Here is a 25,497-nt window from a genome sequence, read left to right as displayed (position 1 = left end):
TCTCCAACGCTGTGTGTTGAAGCGGTTTTCTTTAGCTGTCAAAGCGAGATCCCCGCAGAACAGAATTTGAGACGCGAGTTGATAGCCTCGCTTACGATAGCCCTGCTTAATCGTAGGCCAAATCGCCGCCACCTTGTGAGGCATGTTTGGGTCGGCGAACACGTCAGTAAACTTCGGCGGCGGTGTCGGCATGTTTTCCGGAGCGGCGGCCACCGGCACACACAATCCGATGAAGGACTTCGAAGTCGTCTCGCCGCCAGACGACTCCATCAGTAGTATGGCGTTCAGTCCGGCATCCCTGCCTCAGAACTTTCTCGTTGCTGGGAGCTGGGACAATCAGGTGCATACTTCACTCTCAATCCTCGAGTCTCTCGCTCGCATCTAACGAACGCTTTTGGCTACGTGCGATGTGTTCTTAACGTGTGTTCTTTCCTTACAATACAACAGATCAGGTGTTGGGAGGTGCAGAGCACGGGACAGACCATTCCCAAAGCGCAACAGACACATCAGGGTCCCATTCTTGACGTAGCTTGGAGCGACGTAAGCCTGAACTTGTCACTCTCCTTCGGTGGTGCAGGGGTTGGCGCTCCGACAGGCAGTTATAACGTCGCAAAAACGCAAATAAATCATAGCGACAACCGTGCACACAGTTGTTTACTTGCATTTTATATGCAAGTGCGTTTCGGTGTAATTGAAAGGTTACCATTAAGGTGATTTTCTGTTCTTTTTACCGCGGAGCACAGGGGCTCTTTCGATTGATCCTAATCGGGATTCAATATCTCGACCGCGATTGGCTTGCGCTAATGGGCCAATGGCGATTGAGAAATTCGGTCCCCATCCAGATCGAAATTCTCAACAGCGATTGACTCCCTCTAGTAGCTTGCACAAAGGAGCAAATCGTGGTCGAGAATTTCGATCCGTATCGGGCTCGATCGTGATTTCAAGTGGCCGTGTGACACCGGTATTATTTACACGCGAACGGGTGCCTTGTACGAGCATTCACTCTCATCCTCTATAATGCCATTCTTTCTCTTAGGATGGAAGCAAGGTCTTCTCTGCCTCTTGTGACAAAACTGTCAAGATGTGGGATCTGAACAGCAATCAAGCCATGTCTATAGCGCAGGTCTGTACATGTTCTATGCGCAACAAATTGAGTGTGCTTGTGCTGTGTGGGTGGGTGTTGACAGGGATGAAACTGTCTTGCAGCATGATGCACCAGTGAAAACAGTGCACTGGGTGAAAGCCCCGAATTACAGCTGCATCATGACCGGGAGCTGGGATAAGACGCTGAAGGTGAGAGTGATTACAGAGATCGCACAAGCTGCTGCGACACCATACCAATCTGTGAAACTTGGTACTGGTCGTGAGAAAACATTATTGGGTTTGCAAAACACGTAATTCCATACATCATCACTAGATGGAAAACTGGCATTGCAGTTGACTCTTCTTAGCATTTGTTAACTTGCATGATCTGAAGCTGATTCAGTTCTCTGGCTCTGCAAGTTAACATTTCTTCAGCTGACCTCACTTGGCAGTTTTACGCTGTTGCCGTGGGATTGTGCCATATTTTATGTGTTTTGATATATTGTACACTCTTTCATGCAACAGTCTCTTGCATGTGCCATGGCATTGAAGTCGGTATGAGCAGGGGATCAGAGTTGACAAGGAAACTCTTGCAACCTCGCGACTTCATTGTGATTTATGGCGTAACATTTGTACTGATTAATTTTGTGCAAGAAGTATTATATAGACCGATTTACTAATTTGCTGTAGTGTGCTTATAGGTGAAAAAGGCGCTTATGCAGCCATAGTCACAGCGTCCAGTAAATTGCCAGCTGGTTGGGCTAATTCTTCCCACTGATTCCATGCTGGTTAGAGCACTGGTTAAGGGACCAACACAGACACTAGCGACACCTTTCCTTATAGGGCAAGTTTTGGAATATGTTGCCAGGCATTTTGTTTTTGACACAAGAGCACCATATGCAATTGGTGAACAGCCAGCTGCTTGAGTGTGCACTGAAGATCAATATTCAGTGGCAGAATTACTGAAATATTTAGGAATCTCCTCACTGCCATTTTTATTTGCTTATTTCTCGTGTGCTTATAACAACTTGCTTTTGTTCTCATTATACCGAATGATGTCCTTTAGCTGCCTTGTGTGGCTAAGAGATTGTAGATGTACCAGGTGATAAGTTATACCTTACTCCTCTTTCCTTGCAGTTTTGGGACACGAGGACACCGACGCCAATGCTCACGATCAACCTTCCGGAACGCTGCTACTGTGCTGATGTTGTGAGTATGCTAGTGAGGCTATTGGCCCTGGTGCTTGAGAGGTGCTCTGATGCAAATTTCAGTCTTCTGTACTGGTGCACTTGGATAAACATGTTGTGTACTGTTACGGAGAGCACGGAAGACCATTGAGAAATGATGCTGGAGTGCGGTAGTCCAGAAACCAAGTTTGTCGGAGTTAGCAGTGGCACCAGGAAGAGGGAGAGAAGGATATGATAACATAAGGATTCATATTTGAGAGCACGAAAAGACACACCGGCACAAAGAATGACTTTCTCTTTACTCGATCCTCTTCTTTCTTATCATCTACCCTTCACGAGCAGGTTGATCCTGGTGATGAAGTAGGCAGAGTACCGGTTAAACCACTGATTGAGCGCAAGAAGAACTTGAATAGAATCATTACATTTTCCTGCTCCAGGAAGCCAGCACATGCAAATTACATCTGCAGTTTACAAAGCCACTAGCTGTTGTGGACATTCTAGCTGTAAAGCCATTATGTTAATCCGCTCCAGAAAGCCAGCACGGGTGATTGCTTCTGCAGTTTTCAAAAACAGTAGCCCTTGCAGACATTTTGATTGTACACCTTCCCATGAAAAGTTCTTGACTGGTGCTATGTTCTCCACTCTGAGGGGCATGCATTTATAAAGAAAAAAAAATTTAAATACAGTTAAACCTGCTTATAATGAACCTCCATATAACAAATTCCTGGATATAACGAAGTTTTTCTATTCCCCACCGTTACTCCATAGAAGCACATGTATTTGAGACCTCTACGTAACGAAGTGGCAGCGGGAGACCCCCTCGAAATAACGAATTTTCCCCGCCAACAACCTAGAGATTTCGCCCCAAATTTGTCATTTTTGCACGAGCAGCAACCGGAAGCACCTTCTCCGCCGCGACGGAATGCAAAGCGGCGGCGGCGCGCTTGGCGCACTCGAATTCACGGCGACTGCGAGGCGAGAGCGAGCGCACGTGTGCGTGCGAGCGTGCGCGAGGCGGGCCTGCATCCCTCGACCTGGCGATCTTGCCGCCGACGGGCGTGACCTTTCCCCCTCCCTTCACTCAAACCTGATCCCGCCGCTCGCTGCAGCTGGCCAGATCACCATTGGCATTTAAATATGGCCGCCTCCTATGCACTTCGAGCCTAGCTTCCGTAGCTTCGACCATGTGCTGTAGTATGTGTAGCTTAGGCATTAGACTACCAATTTAGTTAAGCAGCGAATGTTTCCAAGTTTATACGGCCGATAAAACTACTATCCTTACTTTGTATAGCTGTCTGCTAATTTGCTGTCGCAATTGATGCTTTGCCTTTCGGGCGAAACTGGACTTTTTTGTTAATCGCAACTTTAGTGTGTTCGGAGTAAATCTTGAGTGATAGTTGTATTTCTGTATGAAAGCATGAGATGCGCGGTACTGTAAAGGATTTTTTGCTCTCTTTTGGTCATGGAAAACGGGTGCGCGTTACAATCGAGAGCGCATTAGAATCGAGTAAATACAGTAAGCGTTTCTTTTTCGAATTTTCGTGCCGAGCCTGCATATAGCGAAATCCTCTTTATAACGAAGTTTTTCGGGAATTTGTAAATTTCGTTATATCCAGGCTTAACTGTAGTGTGTAGTACATGTGGCTGCCAGAGTCCAAAATCGCCCCTTATGTGTCTTAGTTTCTGTGCCATTCGTTGGCATGTGTGGCTGTGCAGTTGTCACGGCTACTGTGCAACCGCAACAGGACATTTGTCTTTTTGGCAACCATATGACACCAGATTGCCACTGGTTCTGAGTGGACTTAGCCGTAGCAGCCGCACTGGCTCCACGTCTATGGCGTCCTGTTGCTGAGCAACAGCAATAGTGGGTTTGATTCCCGGCTGCAGCATTCACCACATCTGGCTGAGTGCAGAATGCAAAAGTGCTGCTGTGACTGGCTTTCAAAACTGGTCAAACATCGGTCAAATTTGTAGCTGTTCACTACAGCATCTGTTACAACCTTGGTGTTGCTTTGGGACACTTAACCCTATGAATCAATTGGTTAGTGTTAACCACATATGGCATTACCTTGCTGTGCTAGAAAAGAGGATTTTTCTAATGCTTCTAGCTCGGCGGTAACAGTTTAGTGAAAGCGAAGTGCTGCTCGACAGTCTTGCGACTTCTCATGGCACAGTTTCACACACACACACACAAAAAAACACTGACCTTATAAGAACACTGTAGAGCATAAAATGAAAGAGAGAAGAATGACATTTGTGATGACTGTAAGCAAGGCTCTCGTACAAGAGCTGAAACAGAATTGTTTCTTTTTTTTTTTCCTTTCTTCTATGGTTCTTATGTAGTCGGAGTCTGTATTTTCATGTATCATCCTTAGACGAACCTGCCAGGGTGGCTTAGCGGCTATTGTGTTCCGCTGCTAAGATCGAGGTCATGGGATCAAATCCCGACCACGGCGGCGGCATTTCTGTGGGGGCAAAATGCAAAAGCACCCATGTCCCGTGCATTAGGGGCACGTTAAAGATCCTCTGGTGGTCAAAATTAATCCGGAGACCCCCACTACGGCGTGCCTCATAATCGAAATTGTGGTTTTGGCATGTGAAACCCCGGAATTCAATTCAATTGACCAGACGAGCTTTCGTCCAACCGATTTCAGGCTTGTTTCTCAACGTCCTCTAATGTGAGAGCTTGACATTGAACGCAGGTGTACCCCATGGCCGTCGTCAGCACAGCAGGCAGGCACATCATCATCTACCAGCTCGAGGGCCAGCCCCAAGAGTACAAGAAGATTGAATCGCCACTCAAGTACCAGGTTTGTATAGGACTGTGTACTTCTCTTTTGTCAGTCTGTAGTATTGCGTTAGTCCTCGTGCGAATGGGCGCAAAATGTAAAATAATGAACATGTTGAACATTTGCAGCTGCTCCGTGGTGCAGTAGTGCATAATTCTAAAGTTGTGTTGCCTCTTGGTGCTGTCTATATATGAACTCATTTACAGTGTTAATCATCTAATTACGCTAAACTAATTTTGTAGCGGAGATGAAGTACAATTAGTATGTTCACTGCAGCGTGGCTCGTGGGTAGGTCACGGCAGTTATTCCTACTGTGCGACTGAGCAGGGCATTCCTGCAGTGCGCAATTAATGTCTTTGCTAGAAATTAAAGGAGAGAAAAAATTCTTGTTGCTTCTGATTTGAAGCGTCATGGCGTCACCCCTCCTCAGCTTGAAGAAGTCTCAAAACAGCACGACTCCCTGGTGATTCACAGGTGGGTCATTACGCACAGTAATCGAGACTCCAGAATTGTTGCCGCAGTGGACATGATCAAGTTCATAGGACCTGATACTAATTCTTGCGTGAAATTTAGAAGTCCATGAAATCAAAAGGACTGATGTGAATAACATAATATTTATTCGAGAAGACAAGTACCTAATTATTGCCTGTATACGCACTTATTGTAGACAGTGAACCTGTTGAGTGCATCCTGCGTTCTTTTATGGGAGCGGCAAACCTTCATGAGGCAGTGGCATCCAGCACCTGAACTGAAACCTGGCATACCGATGTTTTACCAACATTTTTTTCCCCCAAAATACTTCATTACATCGGGTCAGACTTGGAGTTCACTTTGTTGCTTCATGGTTTTCAATGTGTTAGGCTCTATGAATATGTGTTGAGGAATCAAAAGCACTTCTCTACACTTTTGCAGGGTCATGTTCGATCGAGATTTGACTGTGGTATAACAAAGTATCTTTTGCTTGTATTGTTCCATCATAACGAGGTTCAGTTGTATCCAAATTTAAGAAGAGGAGTTTACCACTTGCCATCTTAATTAAAGCTCAACTCTGGTGACTATCGCAAATGGTAAGAGCGGCAGCAGAGCTTGTCTACAAGCCTGAACAACACACCTTTTTTTTCACCCTGCTGTACAAATCTTAAGGCGTCTATTGCCAATGATGTTCCACATGTGTATACGCGTTCCATACGACTTGCTCTTGGCAAGACACACTTTGCCTCGTTAATGGACGACTCATTATGATCACATGTATTTTGCCTTTCTTTGCAGCATCGGTGTGTGTCCATATTCCAAGACAAAAAGGCACAGCCGAATGGCTTTGCCCTTGGAAGCGTCGAAGGTCGCGTGGCCATTCAATATGTGAATCCCCAGAACCCCAAGGACAACTTCACATTCAAGTGTCACCGTGCGAACGGCACAACAAACGGCTTTCAGGAGATTTTTGCGGTAAGCCTGTAGTACATTTTTTTTTTCTAGATATGCCAGAATGGGCGGTTAAGGGCTAACTGCAATGAACTTTCACCTTGGTTTTGTTATAGCAGTATATACTATTGGAAGTGTCAACCGGGAGGCCAGTTTGCCACATAATTTGTGCCGCCTTCAGAATTGGCTCAGGTTGCAACATTTCTTTGCTGACGCACGATAAATTAGTCATCATGCCATCACCGTCATACTATCGTTGCAGCCTAGCTTCTGTCTTCACATTTGCTCAGCTTACAAAGAAAAAAAAAGGACATGTTGGTCCATTTGGGAATGCTTTGCAAAAACCCAAACATTGTGGGATAGCCAGGTACACCTGCAAAATGCTTTGTGTAACATAGATTCCCACGATGTGTGGGATCTGCGTCATCTTCATAAATATTTTCTTTCATTTGCTTTAACAGGTCAATGACATCGCCTTTCACCCTGTACACATGACGTTAGCAACGGTAGGCTCAGACGGCAAGTTCAGCTTCTGGGACAAGGATGCCCGCACCAAGCTGAAGACGTCTGAACAGATGGAGCAGCCAATCACCCGCTGCTGCTTCAATGCTCGTGGTGAAATATTTGCCTATGCAGTCAGCTATGACTGGTCAAAGGTCAGTTCTTGTTGCGTGGCAGGTATAACACGCCATTTTATTGCAGCTTTAAAGTTTTAGCTGGCCGTAACGGCCAGCTGCCATGAAATATCATTTTGGCTATCTTGGTTATAAGGAAGTACAGTACTACAGTTGAACCTCGATAACTACGTCTAGCTCCCTTTATACTTGAAGGATTTGGATAATTTTTGTGGCACAAGATTCTAAGGCGTCGTCCTTTAATAGGGAGGCCATTCTACGATTCGTTAGAAATGTGTTTCATTAAGACTACCTCAAAGGGACCATTAAAATTTTTGTCTCATCAGGCGATCATCTTGACATTAGTGATCCACAAAACTCTAATGCATGGGTTCTCAAAGTGGGTTCCGCAGGCCCCTGCTCGGAGTTCCGCGAGCCACTGATAAATTTTCCGTGGTCCCGCGCTAACCAAGTGGCTAAAACGGCGAAAACGAGGTGCGCTCGATCCGCAGAACCTCCATTACTCATGCCCGAGTGTCAAAAAGCACTCACAGCGCGTAACGGCAACGCGCGAAATGCGCAATAAATTCGCAAGCAGCTTGTAGCCACCCAACCTCCGACAACGGGCAGCGTGCCTAAGCTTTCGCACTTAGATCTCGGAGGCCGTAATTTACCAACATGCGCATTTCTTCTATTTGTAGATAGCGCAGGTGCCGATTGCGTGCGCATTTACGTATAGGTTGGAGGAATAAAAAAAAAGAAAAAAAAAATTGCGGAGCATCGCACATATGCGCCGCAGAAGAGCAAGAATGGCGCTAGCGTGTAACCGAAACGAAGCGGCGCAGTTCGCATCGCCATGGTCCTCAGTGGCAAACGTGCGCAGCACGTGATTTACAGCAACGCCGGAGCGCTTCGTGCCTAATTCTTGCGCTTATCGCCGCGCGCCTTCATAAGTGCGTAGTTGCATCCGCAGCGGTTGCGGCAAACAGTGATTTCGTTTTGACTTGGTGCGTGCGTAGGCCGCCTGCCTTCTGAACCGCAAGGTCGCCGTCCATGATCGCATCGATAGTGGCCATGGTTTCGTCCGCAGCATGGTTTCGTCCCTGGAACGAACATGTTTGAGAACCCCTGCTCTAAAGCAATCAAACATTTACACCGAATTCATAATAACGGCAGTGCAGCTGATGTTAGTTGTATTCCACAGTTTGATTGGGGTCGACACGTAGCAATGCAACTTGTTTTGTCATTAGTGTAAACAAAGAGGCATGACAGCAGTTAAGCGTGGGCCCATCTTAAGACTGTGCAAGCTGTACCACAGATGTTTAAATGACGTCTTCTTTCTAGGGCTACGAGTTTCACAACCCTCAGAAGAAGAACTATATTTTCCTGCATTCCTGCTTCGAGGAACTCAAGCCAAGGGTCAAGAAGTGAATGCCTTCGTCACAATCCCCCAGTGCTCGCAAAATATCAACTCAAATAAACTTTCCGAGTGGACAAAATTGTGCTGACCAAATTCAAACTTTTAATCGTGTAAAAACAAAATACACAGAAAACAAGTTGCCAGCATATGTATATATGTGTGTACATAATATATCTGTTCTGCAGTATCAAAGAACTGTACAAAAGTTTTCATCTCCACACAGCACAACAAAAGAAACAACTGCAACCAAATATGGCACTCTTTCTGTACGTCTGATAAGAATGTAAGGCACGACACACGCTATCTTGATAACTCGAAACAGTGTTTGAGGCAACGAGAAGAACGGTACTAGGCTTGTGTGCGCACTAGTTCTATTCATAGCAACGACACCTTGAAATCAAAGGCTAAGTGACTGTGTTGATTGAAAACATTGTGCAGCTACTAATTGGTGAGCACTCTTGCATGGAAACATAAATGTTTCCCATCTGTGAAGTCAAGGAAAGACTTTTTCGCTAAGCATGAGAAGTTGGAAAGGCCAGCAGCATTCACTGCAAGTGGCTGTTTTCTGTACTAGTGTGCACATTTCGAGTGTTAATGATCTGACCCTATCCCACTTGCCCTCAATCACTGTTGCAAGTTATGCCAAGAAAAAAACCCTTGAGTAAAACTCTGTGCCAAGCCGAACAGGTACAGACTTCTGTGAAGCTTCTTCACATGTTAGCAGAAATCTCCTTTATAAACTCGTAAATTACTGTACTTCCAACAGGCGGAGCCACTTGCATTTCATAATCAAACAAAACTGCAGACCTTCAGCTTCCAAGTCTGTCATCTTCGAAGTAGACTGTCTGGAATGGCAGAGACCCTAGTTCATTTTTGATACCAAAGATCATTGTGGTAAATTACGAAATCATACTGAAGCCATGCAGCATGTTTCAACTGGCCACAGGTGCATAATGTCACGCTGAAGCTTAACAGTATCATCAAAAGGCTTTAGCAAAATTTAGGTAACATGTTTCAGAAACAACATCCAAGGCCTGGCAAATAAGTGAGCCCAGGTATTATTACCACCACACATACAGGTGGATGTCGGGACAAACCTCCCCCACTAGAGCACAACATAAAACGATTCACTCCAACACACAAGAAATACTTAAATTAACAAAAGTTCACACTTTTGCATTCGCCAACGATGGCTGATGCGATACCAAACTGCATGTGTGTGGAAGACTAGCCAAGGCTCTAAAGAGATTAATCACTAGCCGAGCACGGCTGTAGACAAGACAAGCCACCAGGGCAGACGTTGTTGGTCCCCGACAATTTTGGTCAGTTCAGTAAAATTCGTTGGTCCTTAAAGTACAGGCCGCCAGGCAAAGTGCCCTTAAGACTGATTCAGTAATCACAGCTTCAAAGGTAGCGTTCCCAAATGTTGCGTGGGAACATGGCAGGTCTTCACCTCCTGGCTAATCAGATTCTGTGGAATAAATGAAACTTCGACACTTCGGCGAAGTACTTTGATAGATGTAATGCAAAATGAAACATCTAAAAATTCTGGTATGACTCAACTAAAGCAAAATGGAGGGGGGTAGACAAGGACAGAACATCGTGGCCTGTTTTTCTTTGATTGATATCACGTCATTACGAGCTTGCATGTTCACAAATCTGCATAAATTCCGTAATACACGAAGCAACTGTGCGCTTAAACACATATTGTTTGTTCCATACGCTTCTAGATGTGAACAGTCAGTTGCTCTACTTGAATAACAGCGACGAAACATTGCGTTTCTTGAAGCCTTGAGTATGACAGGGGGGCATGGGTACAACATGAACGTCCATAAGGAAGAAGAAAGGCATAAGAAACGAGCTTGACGGCCTTTCTGACCTAATGCACTAATTAAAAAAAGAAAGCACCGGCAGCATAAAAGAAAGGTCACGTTTTCACAGGCTTCCGAAACGCACTGCCCTTAAAACCAGGAAAGCACTCGGGACTATCTGGGCTAGCAGGATGGATAACAATCAGCTGCTGATAACATCGCTGTTGACGGTGCGCAAAAGGTAGCACCACTGACAATCAATGGCAGTGCCTGTCAAGCTCTCGGCTGTTTTCACGCGGCTTCTCAGCTACACCGCTAAGTATTGCAAGAACAGCAGCAGTCTCTCATGGCAGTCAAGCAAATGCGGGCACCGGACAATGCACGACACATTCACGAGCAATATCAATGCTAGAGCATTGGAACGCAAGAGAAAGGCACTGTAAAAGCACAACAGTAGGAATCTTTCATCCAGGCGATTCCTTGGCAGTCTTGTATGCGGGCGACTTTGCCTCAGCACGCGTTGATGTCCAGCGGAGGCGCATAAGAGAAACCGATGAACGCCGTGTCTGCATCCTGTACGCTGGCACTGAGCGTTTGAGACCTGCCGACGGAAGCTGAAAGCGGAAAATTCGGCATTTGTCAACTCTTTAATGACGACACATGTACCCAAAACAAAATGTTTATTTTCTATCTAAACGTGCAAAACACCTTTGTTTTTTAAATATGCAAACACAGTTGCATCTTATTTTGACACTAAATCCTGCATCATGTTTTAGACATCTATTTTGGCAGTGTTAGGCATAACACAAACGAGCCACTATTACCACAGATATGCTTTGTTTCCCATCTACTGACTGACCATGCTGTAGCAACACCAAAACCCATGCTAAATGCCTTTCCTTTCCGAGAACATGCTTGCTCCATCCCGTAGACATATTGCATGTGGTCAAAATGCTGTATTACTGCAATGTATCCCACCTAAAAATTTTGCGCAAAACATTCAAGCTAAATTTGACTGAAAATTCACGGTAATCTCAGGACATGAATATGCAGTCATTTACAGCAAGTAACAATGCAAGATGGTTATTGCCAAATTTACCAATACACTATCGCCAGAACACACAATTATGAAAATCAGTGCTTAGGTATTCGTCATGCTGACTACAGGTGTAAGCAGCCTAGGATGCAGTCAAAGATGACAGCAATCTTGGCAGCATTAAAACAAAACAAAAAAAGGCCTATTTTCTTTCACAGAACAATCTGAATGCTTACCAGGTATTGGTTCCTTGACAAAGTCTGGATCGATGTTCTTCAGGTCCATTATTCCCGACTGGAACAAAAAATTGTGGAAACAAAAGTTTGCTGTGCACTCCATCCAGACACAATGACATGATTCTGCAAGGCTCCAGAGACAAATTTAGTGACTGTAGGGAAACAGATTTTTCATTTAAGCCATCAAGTTTGTTAAAATAAATATTGTTCGAAAAAAAAAAAAAAAAAGACGCCAATGTACAAGGTTTCTGACTATTAACACAACAATAAATAAAGATATCACAATTCTGTAAAGTGCACCTATTTAGACATCTAAAGTGTACAAAACTGATGTATTATACACCGTTCTCAAGTATACCACTAATTCGTGAGTAGGACTTTTGTAAAGCACTCAAGCATTGCAATAACTTCACGTAGGCTGTAAATTCATATATCAAATTTGCATGGTTTATATGCCCTGTCTAACAGATGCAATTTATAAAACTGCAATATCAGTTCTTGGTGCAGAGATGCACATTGGTAAACTTTGCGCTTCTATTTTTGTGAGACTTGCCAATTTTTGTAAATTAAGTAAGAAGTCCTAAAATATTCCTGTACTTCTAGAGTCACCAGAATTTAAATTTATCTCTAAAATTCAACACACCTCATTTAAATGAGCCTAGCGGTTGTCTCAATAGAGCAGTTCTGCATTTTACACGTATTTGAATAAGGAAATCGGAGTTGGCCCAGAGCTAAAGCTTGCACCAGCTCGTCCAGTGCACAATTCAAGCATCAGCTCGTCCGATGCACAATTCTTGCACCAGCTCGTCTTGACGTCATAGATAACTAAGGCCTAGTTAAGTTTTATCGGTAAAGATGGACTACACTGTATTCGAACGGAGCCAAAGATTAAACTTCATAAGTTTTGAGAATGTTTAATCTGCCACAACTGCCCAAACACGAGAACATTCTTTGAAGTCCATGACATCAGGCTGGCATACGGGCAGTGGGGTTTCGGCATGAAATTCAATAACTTAATTTTTCAGCTTCATCTTCTCTTGAAATAATCAACCTCTCATCTAAAATAGAATATTGAGAATGCTTTAGCCTAACTCATTTTTAGTGTCTCTCTTTGGTGTCCCTTTAGGCAGTAAATTAAATTTCAAATTAAAGGAACGAAAGCAACCTCCAAAATAATGGTCGCATGTGCCTAATGCCGAATTCCATTGGGAGAACAGGAACACTTAAAAGCACGCTGAAAGTGCTCGTTCCAGAGGCGACGTGTTTCAGTGGTCGAACAGGAGTGGGAGAGCCGTCATCCAGTGGTAGAACAAGAGCAGTTTCGCTGCGCCGAGAGCAGCCGGGAGCAGTCCGAACTGCTCTCGCCTGAAAAGCGGAGTACGGAGGAAGTCACGTGACTTAAACCGTCATATCCTCATTTCTTTTTATTTTGCTTCAGCCGGCGCGCGCGGCGGCAATGGCGGCAGCCAAGCGTAGTTGGTGTTTTGGCACCGCTGTTTTTGATGTCGGTGATACGAGCGAGCTTCGCGGTAATTTAGCGACAGATCCTGGCATTTCTAGTTCGCCTTGCTTCTCGTTGGATGCGCGGCGGACAGCGGCAGCAAAGCGTATTCGCCTTGCTGAAGAACTTGAGACGCTCGACGGTGACAGCAGCGAAAGCTGCTGGAGCTCAACTTAAGATTCAAGTTGCAGTTTCAGACGCAGGCCGAAACATTGTGGGATGCGTTGGCGCTGCACAAAAGTATGTAGTACGTGGCCGCTAACGGTGACAGCGTTACGCCCGACAGATTACAAGATGATCACGCGTGTTTTGCCGCTCTCCTGCAGTGGGACGTCGATTGCTTTAGTCACATGGTACATTTCTCCTCACACGTCCTCCTCCCACCTGCTCTCCGAATGCACGCCGTATTCCAGTGGCGGGTCGAGTGTCCCTGCTCTCACTGCGCTGTCGCCCGACTCCGCACTGCGCGGCGCCCTGCTCCCGTTCTCCCAATGGAATTCGCCATAAGTAAACAGAAAATTGTGCAGGAATGCCTGATGATGATAGCTAATGCAGGTGAATAGCCAAACGCTGCTAGAAAGCTATTCGCTTTATTAAAGGAATGATGGAATTGAAGGTGCATATTGTTTGCACTGAGGATATTTAGGTAGCATTTCTTGTTTCATTGCGCAATTCTGCAGAGAACAGAGCTGTTGACCAGCACATCCGTAGATGTAGTATAGACTGAGCGCTCCACAACAGCATCTAAACTTCAGACACCCCAAAGCTGTCGTGTGACAGCATGTGCGTCTCGAAGAGCTATACAGTCAACATTAAAAAAAAAAAAAATGAATGCATGACTTTTACTGCCCCCAAGGGCTCAAATCGCCACAGGCATGTCCAAAAGAGCTCTGAAGTCCTGCCAGTACACTTATTAGGTGTATTGGTGCTCTTACTGTGATGCAAGACGGCGGATACACGCATGTATAATTAAGGAATACATAGCGTGTCCCGCGACAATTGCCCCTTCCCACTCATGGTATGCTTCAGAGCGTAACAATGCTGTATTAAGGCGAAGCTGACTTTCAGAAACCGGCATTATGCAAAGCATTGTGCTTTCCGAGCTTTGAAGCCTTCAGCGAAGATAACAAAGGCGGAGTCAGCACCATTGGTGACAGCGGCGAATCCTTTCAATAAAAAACACGGCACCAAACAGCAAGAAGCTTGGTAGCAAACGTCGAAGCAGGTAGGCCTAGCGTTGCCGTGGTGGTTGCTGCGGCTGCCAACGGATTTGTGCACGAGAGCACCTGTTCGAGGCGGCGAGATAATTAAAATGGCGGCGCTTGAGGCTTCGATAACGCCGTTTCGGACCTGTGGTCACGGCCGAAATTTCTGACAATCTTATACATTGACTCTATGAGGTACGTGGCAGTGCCGCGAAGGCACCGAAAAATCGGGCGTCCGGAAAATCGGTCGATTGTAATAGTATAGTTGGCATCTGGCGACGAATGTGCCCCTCAACTCAGTCGCGAGAAAGACCATACCCATCTGCATCGGCGCCTTTGTATCGGTCGTAAACATCCGACCACCACAAAATGAGGCGAAGAGCCACAGGAAGCTATTTTCTTTAAAAAAACAAAAAACAACACGATTAAAAAAGCTGTATGCCCACCAGACTCGGCTTGTAAGGTGGAGGGATTCGCTTGGCTTCCAAGTCCTGCCAGTTGATCGGGTTGAAGAAGTCGTGTCGCTTCACCTCGTTACCGTCGTCCGCGTGACCCAAACGCAACCGCTTCTCCTTCTGCAAAAGCTAAATGTGCAAAAGAAAACAGATGGAGAAGAAGCAGTCAGACAGCACCCAGTTTGTTTATTATTGATTTCATTTTATTTATACAATACTGCATGCCTTGGTGTGACCCAAGCAGGAGGGGCACACAAATAAATAAAGCATAACAACATTAGCAGACTTAAATTAACAGTGCACAGCATACCAACCCAGTCCATCAGCTGTGAGAGCAAAGCATGGAAAGGAAAGCATCCAACTTCGTCTGAAACAAGCCGGAAAACTGTTACCGATGAGTGTGTTTTGCCGGTAAACAGAGAAGAAAACACGCTGGCAGCCCGTCTCACTTTTCTCCTCTTCACACTCTGGGCAAGATGACCTGTTGGTCTCGGTTTGCCCTCTCCTAGTTCATTACCACGGATACAATAGCAACACTATGGAAGCTACACAACTAGTGAGGTCATAAAGGACTTCCTCTGCGTGTTTCGCATCGTAGTAGTTTTTTGTCTGCGACCTTTCTACAACTTGTGGACACCAGATCACATATTTGTGTACCTTTGTGCTTCTAGTATGCGATGTACCGTGTTTTGGTCATGAGTGCAAGTGGTATGCTGTGGTTGCTGGGATCTGCCACTCCACTTGTTCGGTGGTAAATAGGACTGGATCTGTGATGCCTTCCACATAATAATTGGGTCATATTTTTGTGGCATGAAATATGAAACCTACCATATTTACTCGCATCTAAAGCATACTTTTTTCCCGATAAAACGGCCCAAAAATTGAGTACAACCCTAAACCTGTGTTGCCAGATCGCCATCGGCTTTTCAACATGGCCGCCTCGTATGCGCTTCAAGCCTAGCAGCCGCAGCTTTCTCCATGTGCTGTAGTACATGTGCTTAGGCATTAGTCTACCGTCTATCTTCCTGTTTTCTGTGTTTGCTCTATCAGCATGAAGTGCCGATGCCGCATTGAAAAGGAAAGTGATCATGTGAGTGGAGACGAAGGCAAATCGGGCCGCATCATGGGCGTTCGGAGTACCCAAAACTTACGTGTGGGACTGCAGCAAACAGAAGGAGAGGGTTTTCGCCAGCAAAGCAACACGGAAGGGTTCCAGTGGACCGACGCAGGACGTATTCTGCGACAGTTCACTTCGGCGATACGATCACCTTGGCCTTATCTTGAAAGCGATCTGCAACGGCGACAGAGTCCGCTGCGTGCTGCGTTTTTGCCGCTTATAGTTCGCGTTGGTCCCAGGTTCAATCCTCGGACAAGGACAACTTTATCTTAAAATCGTGAAGGTTTCTTCCCGAGAAATCTGTATTGGTTTTGCTTTGTAGCTTCATGCTACGATGCAGGTGAATGCAAAATTTTCTTCCACCTTGCGGGCTTCTGCAGGACTGATTTGACAGATAACTGAATTACAGAACATACCAGGACAATGACAGGAAATGACTAAGACTATACAGCGCTTGTCTTCGTCGTATCCTGTCCTTGTCCCAGTGTGCGCTGTAATTATTTTTTTGCACCCGCCACTGTTTTGTTCTAAGAGTGTATTTCCCACCCTGTAACAGCCCGAAAAGGGCTCGCAGCATGAACAATTTTTTTTTTAAGTTCACGGTAACATGGAACACCAACCAGCTCGTTCCCAAACCTTGCCATATTACTCTGTCTGCATGTGAGAGGGAGTATGTGCGTGTGCATGCTGTATGAAAATTGTGAGAAACAGAGCGCCTACTGCCTCATGAACTATGAACTTATACACCGTTGCAAAAATGCACAATGCAGGAAAAAAGAAAGAAGTTCTGTCATGTTTGAGGCCACGGGGCCTCGCTTTTCTTGCAAACATGACCAGCATGCTCACTTACCTTTTCAAGGATGTCTCGCGCCGCTGCAGAGATGTTTGTGCGCAGTCGCAGCTGCTTGTGGAGGATGTTGTCGTACATTTCCACCGTGTCCCGGCTGTAAAATGGTGGCTGCACAGCATACAGTAAGAAATCAGTGATGTTTTGCAATAACGGCGTGCAAATCATTTAGTCAAACAGCCAACCCGACTCTCCAGAAATTCTGTTTATGTTGCTGATGACTCTCGGGCCACGCAATTGGATGCTTTTGTATTGCAAAATACTGTTCACATCAACAGTCTCGATGCATAACAGCTTGAGTGTACAGCAGACACAGCAGACGATCAAGATATCCAGTCATTAATATTATGCATAAACAGTGCCTAGTTTTAATTATGCAAGAACTTCATGCTAATTATCTCGACATTGCTAAAACTGAAATTACAAGTGCAATGTCCCAAAGAAACATATGGGCTATGAAGGATACCACAGTGAAGGGGGGGGGGGGGGGCTCTTTTAAGCACACATGAATGAAAGTACACCAGCACTTTTGCAGCTGGGAATTGAAGCCCACGACCTCATTCTCAGATGCAGAATGTCATAGCCACAGAGCTATCACAGCAGGTGCTCTTGCTATTGCCGAATTGCTCTTGCACATAAAAATTCTTTAAAATTTTTAATCAACTGTCGGTCACCTAACACTCCAACAATGCCGAGACACTCAAAGGACAGCTGAAACCAGTATAATCAGTGCACACTGCTATGCCTGGCGCTATGATTTGGGTTTTGCCGGCACATAATAAAGGCCTCAATGAACAGTGCAATATGTGCAAGAAGAAATGCACAGAATTTTTCGCTTCTACCCGACAGACACTCACCAGGCCGTAAAGCATTTCATACAGCACAGCTCCCAAACACCACCAGTCCACTGTGCGGTCGTACGCTTCCTTCCGGAGCACCTCTGGGGCCAGGTACTGCACAGAAATTGCAAGTTATAGCAGTCAGCTGCTTAAGTGCTCGGAACAAACCATGGTGTCATAGCTTCAATTAAAGCAACTTTTAAAAAAAACAAAATCTTTCATGCAAGCTTCGGTGCTCCATGTGTGGCCATGTAACAAGTAATACGGTCTAGGCCTCTACAAGAAACACCTTTACAATGAAATGACCTGTATAATAAAGGATTACATATTTGCTGGCCCAATATTTTTTGCATTCTCACAATTTTTCACTTTTCCAGATGTTGGACACAGTTTGTAGGAATGGTGAAGGTACTTCTATCTATCGCCCATCCTTCCTTTTATTTTCCTTCTATTGCATATCACCGCTACTCTTAAAGCTGCATGCGGAAGCTGCATACCAGAGAAAGTTGTCCACACTATAGCAATGATAGCTATAAAATGTTTGAATGTGGCACTGCCACAGTGGATCACTGGCTTCCATGCATTTCGGAGCAACTTGCAATAAGTAAAAGCTCGTGTTAATTTGAATTTCACAGGGACGTTTAAGAAGTTCGAATTAAACCGAATTTGAACTAACAAAAGTCACTGAATTGAGACCAGGTTGCTAGAAAGCACTCATAACTAACAATATTTATTGACCAAAATAATCTGTGATCACTTCTTGTTTCTTTTCTGAAAGCGATGGTCATCAGTTTGTCTTCCAAAGCGTGAAAGTGACACAGAACTTCATCTTCACCCTCCTTGAAGTTGAAAAATAGGCGCGCGACACCGAGCGCCCTACATTACAGTAGCCAACGGATATTTGACTTGATGGCTATTCAGGACTTTATATATACACCGTCAGGGTTCCCATAGATCTAATGCAATGTTGCGCCCGATTTTTCAGACAAATTTAGGCACCAAATTTTGATTTTCCGGACAAAATCGCTCGTTCCGAGCCACACTACCCGATCTTGGGGGCCGCCATGTTGGATTTTTCGCTGGCTTAGCCAGGCTTGGCTTCCAGTCGCCTGCTCTATGGCCTCCAAGATTGGGAGCGCACGCTATCAACAGAGAGGGTGTGCCATAGAGTTTCTCACTATAACACTAGAGGGTAATCTGGCGCCACCGTCTATGCGAGTTTCTTAAAGGGCGCTGTGCCGTCATGGGAATGACAGGGTATGTGTCTGCGAGGTTTGTGTTGGCTGGTGTTGAACGAGGCTTCGTCTAAAACGTAGATATGTCTACACAAATAATGCTTCTTAAAATAAAACCTACATAAAAGGCTTTCAATCACCCATATTACTTCTCTCAATAAAGTTTACTCACCTACAGTGCAGAATCAAGCGAAGAAAAGCAAGAACAGACGATAAGTTGTCCAAAGCGAGCTAGAATCTTGCTGTCTGTCCTCCAACTTTAACGGCCAGCTGATCCTTTGTACGTTTAATATAATTGTACATCCCATAAGAAGTCCTCAAAATTAAACAAAACGTTTTTGTGTAATAATAAAGCTAGAGCAGCTTTTTACATGCTGTTTTAGTAGGAAAAGAATCATTGCGACAGAGGGAACGGTGCTAGCCAGGCGCGTCTTCAAGGCGTCTGGCTCTCCAAGAACGGATGCCAATACGAAGTCACAATATACCGGCATTCCCATGCACACCATGGCACAGCAGCGCCAGATTTCCCTCTAGGTAACATAGTGAGAAACTCTATGGTGCGCGCAATCCTCTAGTCTCGAAGGCCATGCCCGCTCTTCTTTGGCTGACAAAACTCTCCAGGGGACGGAACCTTTTTACATTTTCTTTCATTTTTTTCGGTCAGCACTATCGCCCTAACCACTTATTGTGGGTTCCTTTTTTTATCACCGCGTGGCAGCGCACAGTTCGAATTATTGATGGAGGAGCTAACGTGCGTGCGAAATAACGAGTTGGTTTACCCATAGACGCCTATGCTGCGTGGCCAGACCGTGACAGTCCAGTTCGAATTATCCAGAAGTTTCTATTAAACAGGTGCGAATTGACGAACTTTTACTGTAGCAAATTCTAATCTCTCTTGCATATGGTGCTGCTGATGCACATGCTCATCAATCACCACTCCAGGTGCATGTTGACAATCTTGCTCTAGCAAGGAACACATACTACGAGCTCCTTGTCAAAGCTTCTGTTTTTCTGCAGTACAGTATTGTGGTGGCATCTAGCATGCACTTGGAAAATGTAGGCTATTGTTTCCAAGATTTTGGTGCACACCTTTGCTTATATTTCTACTTTTTGCTTGCTTTTTATGTTTGCGAAATTACACATAAGGCGCACAAGAGTCCTGGACAAGCTCCATATAACCAGACATTTCGGACTCACATATGACACACAAGTGGCTTCACAAACCATGTAACGACTAACTTGCTATCTCAAGTAAAACACAGAAGGCTATGGTCTTGATTTAACCATCTCAGACCCAGTGTCCGCTGTTGTGGACACCGCCCTTCATCAGTAGTCAAAACTAAAGCCAGAAATGAGAAGCTAAAAAATTCTAGCCTAATATATAGCTATAGGAGGCACTACATATATCAAGTACATAATCATTTCATTGTCACCGGTTCTTGGGAAAACTTATACTCTGTGCGAGACGTTTAGCTGCCATCATCACCGACCACCACACGAATGTGTAGTACATTTCAATTACCAATATATGGCGAGTCTATTTAGAATAAAAAGTGAAGGCAACAAGCCACCAGGTGATGTTAGAACCCGTATCAAAGCATTCAGGCAAACATAACACGTCCTTGATTTGAACTGGAGAAATGGAGTCTTCGTCCACATAGGTGAAGGAGTTGGTATGAGCACATAGTTGTGCCATCTGTTCAAGCAATTCGTCTCTCAGGATCACGAGAGACTGGTTGACAATCAGAACTGACAATGATATTTACTGTCACTAGGATTTTGTTGGGTCTAAAGAGGATATGGTGACATCCACCATGAAGTCTGCCTGGCCGGCACAGCACGTCAGACAATAGAAAGAGGCCATATTATTACCGTGGAGATCCAAAGCAGAAATTGAGAACTGAGAAAGTAATCTAGTAATGGTGAGGATGACTAAAGCATGTGGCTTGGCCCTGTGAACATCTGGAAAACATTACTAACCTCAGGTGTTCCACAGAATGTGTTCGTTGTCTCCTTTTCCTTGATACCCTCTTTGCAGAGGCCAAAGTCGGTGAGAACCACATGACCCTGAAATTCAAAAGACGCGTACCTCCATTACTGCTTTCTAAAAACATTTTATCAATGTTTTTTTTTTTTCTTATCTGTGCATACCCACAGATTCCTGCACCATCCACTTGAAACCAACACAAATAAAGGCCACACCACAATGACCGTTGTTTTTAAATTACTACTGCTGTTTACTGCAAAAGAAAACACCCACAAAGAGTTCGGCGACAAACTGCAACCTAATTATGACTTAAAAGTGTGCAGACTATATATTAATGCATAGAAGTCAGCCTAACACATCCATCAGCTATATCTTTTTTATCAAGAAAGAAGTGTTTCAGTTATATTGGCTTTATTAGCTATATGTTCCTTTTAAAATGGGACCATACTGTACAGTTGGCATTCAGGGAAAGCAACTTTGAGTGAAAAAAATAGGCGATAAACGTATAGCAGCCATTTTATACAATGACACAGCCTGTGATCTCATAGCTACATGTTGTCAACTTTAAGCAAGCACATGACACAACAGTGCTCTTTCAGGATAATCTTGCTATCAGTCTACAGACCACGTGTGAAGTCCAGTACGTGCAGAGAGCCAAACAAATGAAAAAATTCGAGTTCTTTGAAAACGAGAGCAAGCACTGATAGTTGAACCACAGAAACACCATGTAAGTGGTCCCACTGCACTTCATACTTTTTGCATAAAGTGCCATATGCACTTCTAGCTCGCTGATTGTAACAAAAGAGGAAGGGCTTACCTGTGCATCAAGCAGGATGTTTTCAGGCTTCAGATCTCTGCAGAACAGAAAATTACCATCATTGAACTGCAAGGCTACCAAAAGGCTATTTCATGGTGACCAGCAGCAGCTTGCCTTTCTTACCTGTACACTATTCCCTGAGAATGTAAGTACGAAAGAGCACTTGTAATTTCAGCAGCGTAGAAGCGAGCTCTGGGCTCTGCAAACGTCCTCTCCTTTTGAAGGTGAAAGAACAGCTGGAAGATACAAGGGCTGCGTTTCAGAACAATGACATTCGGCTGTGCGCAGCTTTCTTGCAAAAATATGCACAAGCAAAAATACCCCACCAATCAAATATACCAGATGATGATGACCAAACAACTAAAAACAGAGAAGAGAGTCACTGAAAATGAAAAATCCTGGGCTTTATTATTGCCTAAACCAAGCACTGTCAGCAACCCAGCCTGCTGCAACAACAAGATGGCTGCCACAAAGACATGTTTGGTATATTTAGATTTTAAATCGAACATTTTTTATTGGTTGATTCATATTTTCTTGAACCAAGATTTGAGAAAGCGACTGATGGGTTGCTCTCTTCATGTTGTCATCCATTTATGCTGTTTATTTAAGAAGATGAATCAGTGAATCTCCCAGTTAAGTCATTTTGTTGATCTTGTTACACGCACCTTCGTTTTTCAGCACGCGCTAAAGTGTGACAACTGACAGGGTCGAACCCAAACAACCAAGCGCAACAAGAATGAATGAAAGAGCACCCCACCTCTCCACCATTGACGTAGTCCAAGACAAAGTAGAGCTTGACAGGCGTCTGGAAGGAGTAGTGGAGCCCCACGAGGAACGGGTGGTCCAGGTTTTTCAGGAGTACGTTCCGCTCGGACATGATGTGGTTGCGCTCGTTGCGCTTGAGGATCATCTTCTTCTGCAGCACCTGGCCAGGAGAAGACGAACGAGAGTTGAGAGTAATGCGACTAGTGAGTGTGTTGGTACATGTTCTGGAAGAAAACAGTGCTAAAAACGGGATGAAACAAGACACAGTGCACTTGTCTTGTCTTCTTGTATTGTCCTGTTTTTAGCGCCGTTTGCTTCCAGAGAGTCAGGACCATGTATACACACAGCCCATTTTAGAGGGCCCCTCACCAAGTCCCTTATTAAATTTTGGTTATGCACTGCAAAGTGTAGAGTGCTGTAAGAGCAGTTTAGCGCAAGAGTATGATTTCAAATTGGTTGTTCATTGGAGGAGATAATGAGAAATTGAAATGGTGCTTTGCCATGCTGCCTGAAGGCGAGCTTCACCACGAACAGAGAATCCCTCTCCCCCCCTTAGCCTTGACTGAGGTCTCCAAATGACATTCCTTTCTGCCTTCTCCCATACTGGAACCGAGGGACCGCATCCACATTTAGGTCAAAAGCCTCACCACATTTTTTTTTCTTCTCAGTCTATTGCTGCGCGATGCAATTCCAGTGGTGGTTGTGCACTCTGTATTGGATGATTTACCAAACTCACGTGCCATAATAAATGATGTTGCAAGCATTAAGGGTGATGTCTCTACACTGGGAAGTACTTTCCTGAAAGTAACGAAGCAAGCTCTGCCAAATTATTTTTCTTAGCCATTTTTGCAGCGTACATTAGTGTAGTGTCTTGGAGACATACATGATTAACAGCGTTATGATCTTCATTCTACACTTGTCTGTTTGCAACGCCCAAACCTGGGCCGGTATTTTGTAGCGATGCGGTATGCTTTATTCTATACTAATCTTATCATCCACCGCTCACGGCCGGCTGATCCCATTGATAACGTGAGCGGACCGTCGCTCAGACCACTGACCAAGTGCGAAAAGCACGAGAAGACATCAGCATCGGAAAGGCATCGCTACGAAATACCGGCCCTGGTGAGGGGCCCTTTAACAGTAAAATAGTCACTCAGCAAAGTACATCTACATACTAAGCCCAGTAGTCATAGATGAGAAATATATTGAAGTCTACTACTCTGTTCATTACATTGGTTTTACTAGGGATAATGGGAGCTGAAATGTCACTAAATTTACTGCATTTCTGGACGGTGCTTCTCTTCATGTCTTTGGAAACAGGAGTGTAACAGTCGGGCGACACTAATCATGCCAGCAGTGCTATGTAAAGATGCATTTTTTGTTAGTTTTGACACAGACCGTAAATAGAATAGCACACATGCAAACTGTAGACAAAGCACTACTGGCTTACATTTGGGCGTGCCAGAAGATGTACAACTGTCGCAAAATGTGACAGCGTTCAGTCCCACATCCATTAAAAACATGGCCACTGCTGCAGGGAGTCGAGCCCACGACCTCGTGTTTTGTGGCAGAACGGTACTACGCGACTGTGGCAGGTTATTCCAGATGCACAATCTGCCAATATGGCTGAACTTCTATATTCCTCTACAGTGTCTCTGAATGTCGGCGGTGACCAGGCCGTTTAAAGTGTGCAAGCTCGGGATGCTTTACCTTGATGGCATAAAACTGCTTCTCCACTTTGTGCCTTGCCAGCAGCACTCGACCAAAGCTGCCTTTCCCGATCACTTTGAGGAACTCGAAGTCACTCGGCTTTACACTGGAACGCAAGCAAATACACTAAGGTCAACAGCCCAACCTAAGACCGACAATATCAAAAATAAAAATAAATTTTAACGGAAGCTTACTGTGGTTTTTCAGTTGAGCCTAGGTCAACCTGCAAGAAAAGAAAACAAGGTTGTCGCATCACATTTTGAAACCCATACAGTCGAACCTCAATATAACAAACACGGGTATAACAAATTAAGAGATATAAAAATTAAATAAAAAATGTCTTTTGCTGATATAAGTGTTTAATGAATATATGCTTATAACGAATATCAGATATAATAAAGGTATTTTCGCATCGGATGTGACTTTGTTGCAAAAAGGTTTTATTATGTAAGCAAACAGTATTATGCAATAATACTCCTCAATCAATTCTTTTCTTGTGCTCATCATGCATTGAACAACAAACCAAAGCGAAACTGGCAGGCAGCAAATGAGACACCATAGATCATCAAACACACTCGGACTCTCACCAATTTTGGCAAAGTCCGAGTGAGCCCGGCTCACTTGGATTAGAATTTCACCGAGACCGAGTCCAAGCAAGCCCTAAGCAAAAAATACAACTTGTGAGCGAGTCCGAGAGAGTTCCGCTTATTTTGCCGACCTATGACGGTCACAAGCCAATGATGAAGGGCCAAAAAGAATAGACCAGGAAAAAAATACTAGTAATAGAACCTGGTTTCCACCTTTTAAGGAAAAATGTTTCTCTTGTTTCATTCCACTGTGCTGGTTTTAGCCATCACACTAATATGTCCAACACTCTTGATTCTTCAATCACCAGTACCTTCTTGCACTCCGGAATTAAAATGTCAAAATCTCCTGACATTTTAGCAAGATAACATCCCTCCCACCTTTTCTTTTTTTAAAATTTTTGTTGGTACAGGTCTTCAAAAATGCATCTAATTGATACAAGCAACATTTTATGTGAAGACAGTGAGTGAGAAATATCAAAGGAACCGAGGAGCTCGAATTTTAGTAAGAGCCACACAAAACCAGTAGACAACAAAGCCAAGAAAAGCATCAGGAAAATTAACTTTCTTTTTTAAAAATTTAATTGTACAATATTGCGATTACCATAAACTTGATATTCTTATTAAAGGAAAACAGAAATGAATGCGATGGAAAAAAAAAAAGAAGGCAACTTGTAGCCGGTGTAATCTGTGCCCGCTACCTTCACAGGAGGTTACAAGAAGGCTGTGGGTCGGGATTCCACCAGTGGCGAGCGTTTTTTCCCACTTTCCCTTTTTCTTACTAAGAATGTGACGCTTACTGCAAACATGTCTCCATTCATAATTCTACATTTCAAT

At 44.4% G+C, this 25,497-nt stretch overlaps 2 protein-coding genes across 6 annotated transcripts in view; one reads left to right on the top strand and one right to left on the bottom strand.

Moving 5' to 3' along the window:
- LOC119466070 (mRNA export factor) lies at positions 1-8,608 on the top strand. Its single transcript, XM_037726559.2, has 9 exons — positions 1-340; positions 448-540; positions 1,037-1,123; positions 1,207-1,293; positions 2,221-2,292; positions 4,973-5,080; positions 6,329-6,505; positions 6,943-7,137; positions 8,440-8,608. The coding sequence occupies exons 1-9, from the start codon at positions 143-145 to the stop codon at positions 8,524-8,526; spliced, it is 1,104 nt and encodes a 367-aa protein (XP_037582487.1). The 5' UTR covers positions 1-142; the 3' UTR covers positions 8,527-8,608.
- Positions 8,597-25,497, bottom strand: part of LOC119466069 (serine/threonine-protein kinase Sgk2) — a 64,958-nt gene continuing 48,057 nt past the window's right edge. For all 5 annotated transcript variants that reach the window (XM_049657782.1, XM_049657780.1, XM_049657783.1 and 2 more), the window contains exons 7-17: positions 24,271-24,299; positions 24,077-24,182; positions 22,359-22,526; positions 21,725-21,837; positions 21,602-21,638; positions 20,778-20,864; positions 17,581-17,676; positions 16,727-16,834; positions 14,751-14,888; positions 11,599-11,656; positions 8,597-10,940 (exon numbers count right to left, since the gene is read on the bottom strand). In XM_049657782.1, coding sequence (XP_049513739.1) covers positions 10,837-10,940; positions 11,599-11,656; positions 14,751-14,888; positions 16,727-16,834; positions 17,581-17,676; positions 20,778-20,864; positions 21,602-21,638; positions 21,725-21,837; positions 22,359-22,526; positions 24,077-24,182; positions 24,271-24,299 — 1,044 coding nt within the window. In that variant the 3' untranslated portion in view covers positions 8,597-10,836. The remainder of the gene's footprint in view (positions 10,941-11,598; positions 11,657-14,750; positions 14,889-16,726; positions 16,835-17,580; positions 17,677-20,777; positions 20,865-21,601; positions 21,639-21,724; positions 21,838-22,358; positions 22,527-24,076; positions 24,183-24,270; positions 24,300-25,497) is intronic.

This window comes from Dermacentor silvarum, chromosome 10 (assembly GCF_013339745.2).
Source record: "Dermacentor silvarum isolate Dsil-2018 chromosome 10, BIME_Dsil_1.4, whole genome shotgun sequence".
Taxonomy (NCBI): Eukaryota; Metazoa; Arthropoda; class Arachnida; order Ixodida; family Ixodidae; genus Dermacentor; species Dermacentor silvarum.
Note: the sequence above shows the minus strand (reverse complement) of the source record. Positions and strands in the feature narration are given on the sequence as shown.